Source organism: Typha angustifolia, chromosome 2 (genome assembly GCF_048772165.1).
Source record: "Typha angustifolia cultivar Huaian chromosome 2, ASM4877216v1, whole genome shotgun sequence".
Lineage (NCBI taxonomy): Eukaryota > Viridiplantae > Streptophyta > Magnoliopsida > Poales > Typhaceae > Typha > Typha angustifolia.
Window position 1 is genome coordinate 3,072,883 of NC_133240.1, and position 13,018 is coordinate 3,085,900.

General features: G+C 34.6%; 1 protein-coding gene across 1 annotated transcript; it reads right to left on the reverse strand.

Annotated features, from left to right (window-relative positions):
* Positions 1-264: 264 nt before the first annotated feature.
* Positions 265-12,903, reverse strand: LOC140769496 (peroxisomal acyl-coenzyme A oxidase 1-like). Its single transcript, XM_073110199.1, has 14 exons — positions 12,716-12,903; positions 12,279-12,387; positions 10,557-10,618; positions 8,771-8,980; positions 8,584-8,671; positions 8,337-8,499; positions 6,759-6,957; positions 5,245-5,442; positions 4,007-4,138; positions 2,270-2,390; positions 2,051-2,161; positions 1,626-1,695; positions 835-1,018; positions 265-736 (listed from the first exon to the last, which is right to left on the reverse strand). Exons 1-14 carry the CDS (start codon positions 12,851-12,853, stop codon positions 527-529), a joined length of 1,995 nt encoding a protein of 664 aa, XP_072966300.1. The 5' UTR covers positions 12,854-12,903; the 3' UTR covers positions 265-526.
* Positions 12,904-13,018: the final 115 nt, after the last annotated feature.

The following is a 13,018-nucleotide window of genomic DNA, read 5'->3' on the forward strand; positions in this document are numbered from 1 at the left end:
ATATATATTATGCTAGACTTTGAAAAGGGTATTCAAAATGGCTGAACCCGAATCTATTTTCAGCTTAATTAATACTGCAATCTGTATCTTTGACCGACGACGGCCAATATGTCCGCTACCCAAAAAAAGCTATATAAACCAATTGTCAATACCCGATAGTACTGATAGATGAATGTCACGTACTTATCATAGATCAAGTAAAGGTACCATTAAACACCCACCCGCAGAACATCTAATAAATGATAAGCATTTGTTGCTCTTCGGTTGACAATGTCAAAAGTACAACTTATCTTCATGATATTAGAGTCTTACAACAGTTTCTCAAAAGAAAATATTGAAGTCTTCAACAGTTGCATATAAATAAATCTTCACCCATTGGAAGTGCAGTACAAAATGGAAGATATAAATTACCCTTTGTGGGTGTCAACTAAATTAATTACCATGAATGTTGGCAGCGCCAACTTATTCTTAAAACCTAAACATATATTCCATTGCTCCATATTCCTTTTATTTCAATACAAGGCCTTCATAGCCTGGATGATTTATACTTTTGCTTGAGCAGCGGTCGAATGTATTCCTGATATCCATCAGGCACAACTGAATCATTGAGAGGGTCCTTCCATGCCTCGTCATAGAGGGCGGGATAGACGTTCCCATCATAGCGACCAAGAGTAGAACCTAGGTAGTGATCAGTGTAGTTAAATGCATCAACTAGCGCAACTGCATTGGGACGGACCTGCAGCATAATGATAATTAAAAAAATGATGTGCTCAAACAGAAACACTACAGGCACTTGGGAGAAAAAATTTATTGCAAATTAATAGTAGTCGAGACCTGGGAATACAACTTTCGGAGCTGTTCATTTGCTAGAGCTCCTTGCTTGGGGGTGATGCTCCCAGTTACAAGGAAATCACCAAGATGCTTGTGAAGCAGTGAGAGTGCATATATATTGCAGAGAATCTGCAGCTGCTCTTTAACTCCTTGGCCTTGTATGTCTTGCTGCAGTTTCTCGATAAATCTGATATTGAGAAAGCCATCAAATTATTATACTCGGCTTAATGGTTGAATGCTGACTGGGAAACCAAAGTATTAAGACCATTACTAACTCTGGCCAAAAACAAGTCACCAACTTGGAATGAGGCCCATGATCTTTAATCATAACTCTTCATGTATATGGAGTTGTTAAGTACTATTTGAGTAATATTTAGCTTACTAATTCACTATATAAATTCTATCTTGATGCACATGCTAGAAATGCTTTTGTTGCTATTTATTATCAAATCCTACATCATTTCAGAAATGATTTGTGTATGTTTGTCATACTTTCATTATATGAAATTCTTAGTGACTGTATATAGGTTATATTTTGTCGCAAGTGATAACTTCTATCTTTGATGGACAAAGAACACTTGTATTTAATTTATGTCCCTAAGTTACTATAGTAACTATTTTAATGAAACAATATAAGTGTGCATGCAATGTATGTAAGGAGAATGTAAGGAGAATGTGTATATGGAGTGCGGTCCTAGTTTAGAAGATACAACTCATGGCATATCTGTATCCTGTCTTTATTCTATATCCTCGCCAATGCTTCATAGGAATAATAAGAGTTAAAGAAGACTTACTTGGATACAATAATCAGCTGGCAATGAGCAATTGCTGCCTCAACTAAATCAGCAGATAGCTCAAGAAAACCTGGTTTCAGGAAACAATGTCAATAGAAAATATGGACAGGTAGCTCTAATTCTTGCAATAAAACAGAATGCCAATGGAATTTCTGCATCCATGCATAGGAGGCCTTTTTCACTTATTTGGTCTCAAGATAGAGTTACAGGAACCAATACACAAAGATAGAGTAGGAAACAAAGTTGCAATTTTCAATATTAATAGATGATTAAAGGCATATCAAGTTCTAGCTGCCATAGTGCACAACCTAACCCGGTTTTCAGATACACCATATCCGGAAGTGAAACAATGTTTTTACAACCATTAAACATCTAGAGGGCAATTTTCTTATTAAGAGCAATGAAAAAGCACAAATGAACATCACCTTCTTCAGGGCTTGGAGCCTTGCTTATATTTTGGGCGCAATTAACTGCCAGTCTAACAGCTCTGGCTTGAAATGCTTCAACTATGATTGAAGGATTCAACCAGTCATCAGCTGTTCAGAACAAAAGCAAATTATCAGTAATTGCGGACTGAAAGGCTTAGTAATGAACTTTTGAGTTCTAAGTATATAATAGAAGTACAATAATCAAGATCCAGATACCTCCACGAACATCACATTTGCACTGTATCAAGTGCTGTATTCTACCAAAATATGCAGTGGTTCCTACAGGTTGTTTTCCGGAACCCAGCTGAGATACAGTCTTCATGAGAAACCTCGCAACCTGTCAGCCACATTATAATTCAGACAAGTGTTACACAGAAAAGAATGTTAAGCAGACTGCAGGACAGATTCCAGAGATAGATAAAATGAAGCAGCATGTAACAAAGCTCCCTACAATGAGATCCCAGTTACCAAGAGAGAAATTTTTTTGAGTTCATAAATGTGTGTATTGTGTGTGTGGGGTAATTTGCTCCAGGATAGACTTAAGGGCTCATTTCTAAAGGAGTATAAAGTGAATTTCATCAGTGAGATACATACTTCATAGTGATGCATGCAGCTGCAAACTAGGCTAGTTGATTGGATTCAGTCATTCACAGATGGATAGCATAACCATGGGCATCATCTTTGTGCTATATTGGTTGTCATTTGCTATTATAGAGTGTAATAATCATGCCAATCTTTTCAACAGAACATGAATACCATTATGCAACTGAAAATAGATTTTGAGTGATTTAAAACGAGTTTCCAATCTTCATTTACTGTCCTCAACATTTAATTGTTTTCTATTCACAATTAGGGCCTAAGGTAGTTATAAAAAGACATTCTTCTGTACAGTTATATAATTACCTGACAGTTTCTCCCTCTTTTTACTATACGTGACTGGTATTGATTTGAAAAGAATTTCCTTGTGTAGGAACAGCTAGCAACGAAGGACATTTTCTCAGATAATTTTCTACTATAAGTTCTCAAGATTTAACAATCATAGCTCAACATTATTCAGTGAAACTATCCTAGGCAGAAGAATTTATCTAACTACATGACTATTGTGATACTAAAGATGACCAATAAATAAACAAAAACAAGAATGTGGAGTTTGCATTAAAGCAGTTATGAGCTTGAACCACAAAACCTTCTAAAGTAATGAGCATCAAGTCATTAATGGCAAGTCAACTACGGGTTACATATTCACCAAAGGTATATGCTTGCAGGCGAGACTCTTCTAATTTTCTCTTCAAAAACATCAAAAAGTGCTAAATCAATCATATCCAGTTTAGACAATAAAAATAATTGCTTATTATCATAGAACAAGCATGAAAACTTCTCTTACATTATCAGAGAGGATCATAGTCTCAGAATGGGCAAAAGATCTAATGAAACAAGAGTTGCAGTACTCTCATATATCTGGCCACTCACCCTAATGCCTCCCACTGCTACATTCCCCTCATCCAACATTTAAAGCTATTGAGAAATGGCAAAGGGGTGCAATACCGAAACCTATATGGAATAGTTGGGACAACTGGCTGAAATATTTTAGTGGTTCATCTCTGAGGGAAGAAATAAGAGGATTTTAAAGAAAGAGCCCTTATCCCAATGGTTTGTTCTTCAAGGTTGGAACCATGGAATTCTTCCTCTCCTCTCTCCTATAATTATTAATAAAAGTACCTTTGTGACAAGAAATAATACTGTATGGTGTGACAGTTCCGTAGTAAAACTCAAGGCAGTTAGAAGGATCTGACCTTTGGACAAGTACCTGGAATTGATATCTAAAGTCAGGTGTATTTACTGCTTAATAGAGTAGCACATCACACCATTTAAGTCACACTTTTCATGTTCTACATACCACAGATCTAGTTTTAAGCTAGCAAATACTCAACTAAAAAAGGGATGAATCTTAACCTGCAGAAGTAACACAACATTATCTCCTTCATATGTGCAAGCAGGAACATATACAGCGAACAACTCAGGGAGTCCGCTGCTACACAGATAACCATGGCCACCACAAAGCTTTCGGCACTCCTCAATGCCATCCTGCAATAAAATAGACTAAAATTACAATCTATGATCAAAAGTAAAGGTTCTGTAACAAAGAGTGCTTAACACATTATAGGAAAAGTGGAAAACTAGAAGAGAATTTCTAAAGAGTATGACATTGTCACATGCACCAAATTGTTGCCTGTGATGTTTTTGTTCCACATGTGCACATCACCTTGTTGATAATCAAAATCTTTCTTCACAGGTTTTTCCATTTAATCTCAAGAAATTAATTTAAATGCATTTAATAAAGGATTCAAGATATTACTTTTTCCGTTTAATCAAGGATTCAAGGATCTAACTATTTTAAGTCTTTCTTCATAGGTTTCCACACATATATGCCACTAGATGGGGTATTTTACGTATGGGACCACATTGTTTAAAAATTCTACTTCAATAAAATCTTAATTGATAAAAAAAAATTTCTGCAATTGTAATATGCTGAAGATAACATCTTAATTAGTTGATAAGATCGGAATTCATAATGTAAAAGATCAACGAAGTAAATAGAGTATGTAAAAAAAGAAACAAAAAGAACAATAGCGAAGATCATGAGAGTGGAATCCACTGAATAGTCTCCTGTTGATGATTAACTAGGATGTTTTCAGAGAATAATGTCTAAAGCAAGGGCTGATATCTGAATATTTGTAAAATCAAGAAATAAAGGGTGTGCAACGTAATCTTCCCAATATTTAATTTAAGATTGTAGAGGACATCAGTCTAGATTAACCTATTTCTCCTTTTAATTTGTTTCCATTTAACTACTCTTTTGCTTTTTGGACGACCAAAGAAGTATCTTCTACTCTCATGTATGGCGTGATGCCCATCTATGAGTAGGTCTAGAGGAACGGAAGTGAGCCCAAGGCTATAAATTTCCTTATCTAAATAACATTAACAGAATAAACCAAGACATATAGAAACTCACTAAGCATATCAATATTTGATAGCTTCCTTTGGCACAAACTCATGTTGGATTTTTATTTTTCTTTTCTATTTATAGAACAACAGGGTTAATTAGTACTACATGTCCAGCATAAGGTTGTCAATATTGGACAGAAAAATATATATATAAAGAGTATGGGTCATGATAACGATTTACATACAGCTGTCGCAGATGTTGTCACAGATTTCAGACCAGCGGTGCAAGCATGAGCCTCAGGCAATGTTGAAAAATCATTGGCTTGTAGTCTTTGTGTCACATCGGTGTATAGCCATTTCAACCACTCTCCCACAAATCTAAAAGCATATGCTGAAGCCAGCAAAGGAAAGAGCCTGTTTTGTTGTGTTTTGTAGTCAATGACCTGCAGGAAAAATTCCATTCTTGTAGTCAACTGCATATATGCTGCACAATAAGATATGCTAAATATTAAGTAGCAATCACTAGGAAAAAATCAGTTGGTTGTATCTGTCTATCCATATCTCTGAAACCATTATCTTGAAGACCAACTGAAGTAATATAGGGTAATACTGCATCAAACAATTAAATAAAACTGGACATGCTGAATCTTAAGGCAAGGATAAACAGCTCAATAACTAGGTCAACATAATTCTGGGCTTCCGTGTTGCCCACCTTTGGCAAATGAATTCTTAAAATGATTAATAATCAAATATTCTACAAACCGAAGTAGAAATTCATTCAGTTGATCATCTCTATTTATTCATATCATGAAAGCCAAACCACATGAACATATTTTCATTCTTGACTATGTAACAAATTCGATAAGACAATGCTATTCAAATAGGAAGGTGGAGATTTATTTATAGACAGACAATACGATAACCATGAATCACTTGGTATTACCAATCTAAGGAAATTTTCTCATTTTATACCTGGTTGAAAATGAAGTTCCTCTGTATTCAAAGGTATGGCAAAATCTAGATAAAATTCAGCCTTTTCTCCTTGATAAAGCCTTCTTTTATCCCATCTGACATTCAAAACCTATTATACATAATTGTCCTAAATCCAATTGATTTTTCAAGCTTCAACTTAATCCTACTTGAACAAGGCATGTAGCACTAGTAATATCAGGTATATCTTACCCTAAAGTAAATTTCACTAATATTTACAATCTCTAGCACTATCAACCTTCAGCATAAATCTACAATAACCCATTCCTATGTCTTCTTGTAACCAAAAGGTATCTAAATTTTTAACTTTGCTATGACTAGGCCATTTTGTCTCTTGCAAGCATGTCATGTTAATTAACCCTCCTATCACAATGAATAAAGTGTACAGATGCATAAGAATAATGCAAGAATTCTCTCTGACAGACTGCAACATCTCAGGCAGAAATATACTTGGGGCAAAATTGAAAATTCCAATCAAGGGAGCATCAAAAATCAAATACAAGATAAAAGAGGGCGTTAACTTGAAAGCATGCAAAAAATGCTAGAGATCAATTTCACATCAACTAATATAATGAATATATATACCATGTAAAACAGAAGTGAAAATTAAATTGGAAACATTTAGCACAGATCACACTATATCAAATACAAGCTTATCTATCATTCATAAGTGCATTTGACTTATCAGACAGCACCTAAATGTGCTTAATAGTTAATACACATACTCATGGTCAATATCAATAATCTGCATAAAGTACACGCATAGTACCTGAGTCTCAGGGCCACCATCCTGAGATCCAAACTGTCTGCGAACTGCACTATACCTTACAGCAATACAAACGGCTCGAGATAAAGCCTTAGAGGCATCTGACACAATAGTTTGACGGACGTAAACCATAGTCCCATAAACTAGCTGCCTTGGAACATCCGATTGCACATATTTTCCTTCCCTTGTAACCTGTGAAACCCTATGGCATATATACGAATTAACCCCAGATGGCAAATGCAAATAGATGGTCCGGATATGAATGGTTTTTACAGTCTGAAAGTGGAACTAACAATGTATTATAAGATAATGAGAAAAAAGAACTTGCCAAAATCTAACGTATTCACTGATCACTCCTATAGTGCAATTTAAAAATTTAAAAGGTAACTATAGATATATTTCTATAATTTCTTTAAATTCGTGACTAAAGATATAAGAAAGTCAAGGTATCATGATGGTTGACAGTCACTCAGGTCATGTTCATGACCATCACATGAAAATTTAAAAGATGATTTATTTAGAAAAGTAGTAAATCAAATTGCTAAGTACAAAATAAATGACACAGATACCAAAAACTGACATAATCTGATTTTTTGATTTGAATTATTTTTTACGCAAAAGAAAATATTGAATATTCCACTTCTAAATTCAAAAAGCTAATTAATAATTTAATATGTCTTTCTACAATCTTTATGCTTAGTCTATAACTCTATATAATGTGACATGTTCTGATCCATCTTTTTATATAATCTTGGCTCAGTTTCACAAAGCCCTCTACATCAATTATACTTGAAATTTTGGAAATGAAAGCAAAATTTTGCTTTTTCCCAATGTATTTTCCCCAACAAAGAGGATATGAGAAAAATTAGGGAAAAGCATGATATAGAATTTAATTGCATGTTACACTCATATTTAGTGTTGGAGGCCTTTAATTTAGCTCATGAAATATATTTTAAGGCCCTAGAGAGGTTTAGAGATTATTTTTCAGCATGTCAAGATTATTTAGAATGCCAATGGCACACTAGCTTGGCACAACATGTGCCAGTGATATGTAATTATGTACCTTGCTGAGCCAAAATTGGCATCCCCGGTTCCATTGGCACAACAATACTTGATTTTTTTTCTAAATAATATTCTGAAATCACCATAGCTAGCTACAAAAGAAAAGGGAAAGAGTGATACAAATGTAAGATCACCAAGAATAGTGGGAAACCAGGCTATATAACACTTGAATAACTAAAATAAAAAAGTATTGTGCACCATTCCAAAGGGATCAAAGAATCAATCCAAGCTAAATTCCACATCTAGTAGGCCTACTTACAACTTCCAACCCCCTATGACTTATCTGCATCAACTAACCATTGACCAAGTTAGCTTTTTAAGCCACTTGGTAAATTAGTTCATGGGAATCACCACTTTAACAAAGCCAAATGATGACACTTGAATGAAACATCTTACTCCACATAATAATAGTCAATTTTTGTAATGATGGTCAATTTTGATGCTTTGTTACGGAGAGAGGGTAAAAATGTTTTAAGAACAAATTATAAGAAACACATGGGAAATGTAGGAAGGACATACCTCATCAACATTTGATCTCTTGGTATGCGCACATGGTTAAATTGCAGAACACCATTATCCATTGTGTTATATGCACCATTGCCAAATTTTGTTCCAATATCACCAACGGTAATACCAGAAAGAGGTGAATGGTCATCTAAACTTCGTAACTGAACAATGAAGCCTGAGAATTTAAACTATATTAGTTACTATCAAGACGAAACATATAATCCTCAAATTGTCCCATGAATAGGCATGTGAGAGATACCATGCACTCCATGGTCCTTTCCATTAGTGATTAGACGTGCATAAACAACAGCATGAGTAGAAACTTTCCCCAGACCACCAGGCCACCACTGTCCATAAATATATCAAAGCTAAATAGGATATTGAGAGAAAAACACAACAGTGAACTCTTGAAATTAGTTCAAGAGAGAAACACTAATACTACTCACTTTGCTTGATGTTAAGGTAGGACTATGGATGATAAACTCATCAGACTTAGGATCAAAGGTTGCAGTTGTTTCAAGGCCTTGCACATTGGAACCATGACCAAGCTCGGTTTGAGCATAGCATCCAATTATTTGCATTTTGTAGGCAAGTGGTAACCACTTCTTCTGCTGCTCCTCAGTTCCCTGCCCTCTTATAGCAGGAACAAACATACCCTGCAAACAAGACATCTAAAATGTAAACCAGCACCATAGCATATATACCAGAAGAGCATCAATATGGTTGTCTCTAGGTATTAAAATTATTGTGCACATGGAAAATAACACCATAGATTTTTTTTTTAAAATCAGATAAACCTTAAAGTAACACTACCGCCAAAAAAATATCTATGAAACTATAAGATGCATATGACATAACTTCATAAGTTGATAAAGATGTCACTTAATCAATATCCTCAATTTTATGTCCCCTCCCCAAATCCCACAAAGACGATAGCTTCATGCAATGCAACTCCCTAATAACACTTGACAACTGAAAGTGATCAGTATCATCCCATCAGTTTTATCTTAGTTGATGACTAAAAAGTAAAAATGGCAAGTGATGCAGCACAGGTGATGGGGAATCTGAAGATCCATTTCTAACAAAACACAATCAGCTTTAAGTTCAGACATCAGAAGGAAATCACTAGATTACAGAATTACATCACAGTTTCAATATTTGAAATATCAAGGGAAAATGGTTTATTTCTTCAACTGAAAAGAATTGACAAAAACATTAAAGAGGGAAAACAACTGGAAGAAAAGAAGAATATGATGTTGAGAGAAGAAATTGATATAGTCAACAAAACTTACATTATATATTTATAAAATGTGATTTCTCCACAGCTGGTGATATAAACAAAGATGTGGATTTTTTTCATCAGTCATAGATCTTTTCTTGACATCCACATCTTATTTATAAAATGCATGTCCTTCTCCCTCAGAATAGACATGCATTTTCATCACCCTCTTGTTAATAATTATTATATATAATTGATAACTGCAGTGCATTCTTCACCATTCAGATCTCAATGTCAAGAGAAACTTTTGCATCTCATAACAGCTACTGTTGGATCTTATTTATCCATATTTACAAAAGTTCCAGACTTCTAAGAAAAGTGAGTCTCATGGCATATATTTGCAAGAACACATGCCTCCTGGAAAATTCTTCAACAGTCTGTTATGTCATTTTCGAACCTGCAACTTTTAGTTGAGACGTGGTCCCAATATGCCTAGGATTCCTATCTAGTAATTGTCCCTGTTGAGTTTCTTTCGACTGCAAAAGTGTCATATATAGTCTTGTATGGAATGGATATTTGAAGTGTTGACTTGGATGTTCAAAGGTTTGTCATTTGTCAACATCTAAACCAGCTAACCATTGTATCAGCTATCTGTGTAATTTGGAAATAACAAGTTATGCAGGCTAGCTATGTACCTTGCAATTGATAAGTCTCATAAAATTATTCCATAGACAACCATGCAAACTGACACTGCACGGATAATTTTGCGACAAGAACTATTGACACAATAGGGATTGTAAGGAAGAGTGCATCGCCTTGTTCATGGATCAAATTCAAACCATGTACAAGTCTACTACGAGTGCTTACTAATCAAGCATCACATAATGTTGTTCATGCAATCCTGAACCTATTCAGAATAATTACAAGGAATAAACAAAAATGTACATGGCAACAGAATTAATTTTCGCACTTCTTTGCAAATATCCATAATACAACAGTACAAAGGTTCATACCCAGTGCAGATCCACATAAGCAGGTTCGTCCACAAATAATCTTAGCATTGATGCTTCTTCTTCTGTTGCACCAAAAATTTGTATAAAAATGTAGAGTTAAGGGACATTCACATAAAATTTAGCCAACAAAGCAATGCAAATTCATTCTACCATAAAAAAAGCCACAAAGCAAAATCTCCAGCACAGCACTGTTGATCTGAAGAGTACATTAATACTTTATCTAGCTTCAATTTCTGGATTTCAACTATCCATTCTCTGAAAACTTTATAGAGTTGGGACTCTTTCTTATTTAAAGTAAATTTACTCGTGTACTCTGAATTGCCAAATTTGTTTATAGCTAACTACTTCACAGAAGGAAGTATTTCAAAGGAAATAATCTCTAATCTCCTCTTGACTCAGTCTAACAAAAACAACTGAAAGAGGATATAAACCATAGGTACGACACAAGTGATTACAGCTTATTAAAGGAAAAGACTATAATCTTCTTATACGGGGTCATATACCACTAAAATTTCCCAGCGCAAGAACCTTTAGAATTCCGAACTTCATTTCATTTTAAAAACAAAGTAGGGTTCAAGTTTAATTGTAAGAATAAATGAACTGTTTTCCTATTTATCCTTTGATTCATACCTTTCCTTTAGATTGCATAAGGATATTTGCCATTTTAAATGATTAAATCTACGTTTTGAGTTTTCAGAGAATATGATGTAGAAGATTAGAAGGATTCAAAATGAAGCAAGTATTTAGTACACTCAAGTTAATTTGGCATTTTAAAATTATCCAGGATTAAGTAAATATAAGATCCACTCATCTAAGATGAATAATCAAAACAATCAAAGGAGACACAATTTCGGCAAGGGAGCTGATTTTTAATCATCATAGGTACTTGTAGAAAGAGTGTTCTTCCTTTGAGATAGTAATCTCATTGGAAATTAGCATAATATACAACTGTCAATTATCCAAGGAAAACCAGTTTCCTAATTTTTGCATTAAAATTGAGATGCTATTGATTTGGAAATTTATTGGCATTTTCTTATCAAAGATTCTTTGCATCCAAAGGGGGCAAATAGTGACATTACATGGAACTTCTTTTATTGTTCTATTATAGACTATCTGTCACTAAGACTTTTCAAATCTAGGGGGAGTGGGGTATAAACCCTCTCCTTATAAGCATGCATGGAATAAATATGTAGGAAAATGATGAAGCAACGAAAACATCAACATTTCCTATAACCTATTAGGCTACCAGCACAATTTTGGGTTTTCGCCTTTTGGCAATGTATTTTTCATGTCAAGTTCATTTCAAGTATCTTCAATCAAAATCCAAAAATATCATTGAAAGAAAGAAAAATGGAAAATCATTAAAAGGAGAAGAATATAATAGTTACAAGTAGAAGAATCTAAATAAACATATCCATTGACTAGAAAAGACAAGTACAATTTTCATGTCCATAATGGAAATTCATCGACAATCTTCCAATATTTAAAGTATCAAAACATAAATAGACATAAGCTATATGGCCACAGACTGACAAACATATTCTTATAGCCAAATCTGGTTCTTCTCAATGACAAACTTGTTCTTAACTTTTATTTTGCTCCAAAATGTTAATTAAATCAAATATTTTTCTCGACACTGATATCATCATACCAATATGTGATAGTGAAGTAGTGATGCTGCAAGGAAATGGAATGCCACTACTAATGCCAGGAGGGAAGTACCTGTAAGACGGAGCTCATTTATGCGCTTCCACGCATGAACAGATTTTCTCAAAGTGTTCTTAAACAAGTCCTTTCGCGCAAGCATCGTTCTGTTGTCCTTGGAAAACACCTTAATGGGCAAAGATCACATCAACAAAACCACAGTAAATTCACTTAAAACAAGAAATCTTGAAACTCATCAAAACATGAAATTGAGCATCCAAAAAGGAAAAAATATGACTGTTACACTAAAATCGTCTTAGAAGAACAATAAATCTACAGATCGACTATTTCTTCTAAACATCAATCTTACGAACCAGAACAAATCAGAGACCAAAAACATAAATACAATTCCTATTTTCAACTAAAGATACATCAAAATCATAACTATGTACTAAACAACCCTAATGGTACAAGAATCAACCACAAGAAAATTAGAAGAAAAAAAAAAAACTCACCGGATCGCTCGCGACGAGGCGGGCCATCCGATCGGCGACATCCAAGTTATGCTTGGATCCAGCCCACACGACCTTCATTGCTTCCACATCGAATTGAGCTTTGATCCTCTCCTGCGCATGGTGATCGACTTCCTCCATATCCGCCCCCTCCAAAAATTCTCTCTCCGGCACCAAATTAAAAGAAAATAAAATTGCACACAATAGTTTCCCAATTTATAGATCAGTACAGATTACGAAGACGTATCCTAATCACGAGGTGTGCTGAGGGAAACTCAAATTGCCAAAATACCCTTTCATTTTGTT

Bases quoted from the DNA above. Each gene is read 5' to 3' on its own strand.
- LOC140769496 (XM_073110199.1), bottom strand. From the start codon at position 12,853: ATGGAGGAAGTCGATCACCATGCGCAGGAGAGGATCAAAGCTCAATTC. The intron at 8,500-8,583 runs GTATCTCTCACA...TTAAATTCTCAG, and splicing joins AAAGGACCATGGAGTGCATG to GCTTCATTGTTCAGTTACGA. The intron at 4,139-5,244 runs GTATGTAAATCG...ATTTTATTGCAG, and splicing joins TGACAACATCTGCGACAGCT to GATGGCATTGAGGAGTGCCG.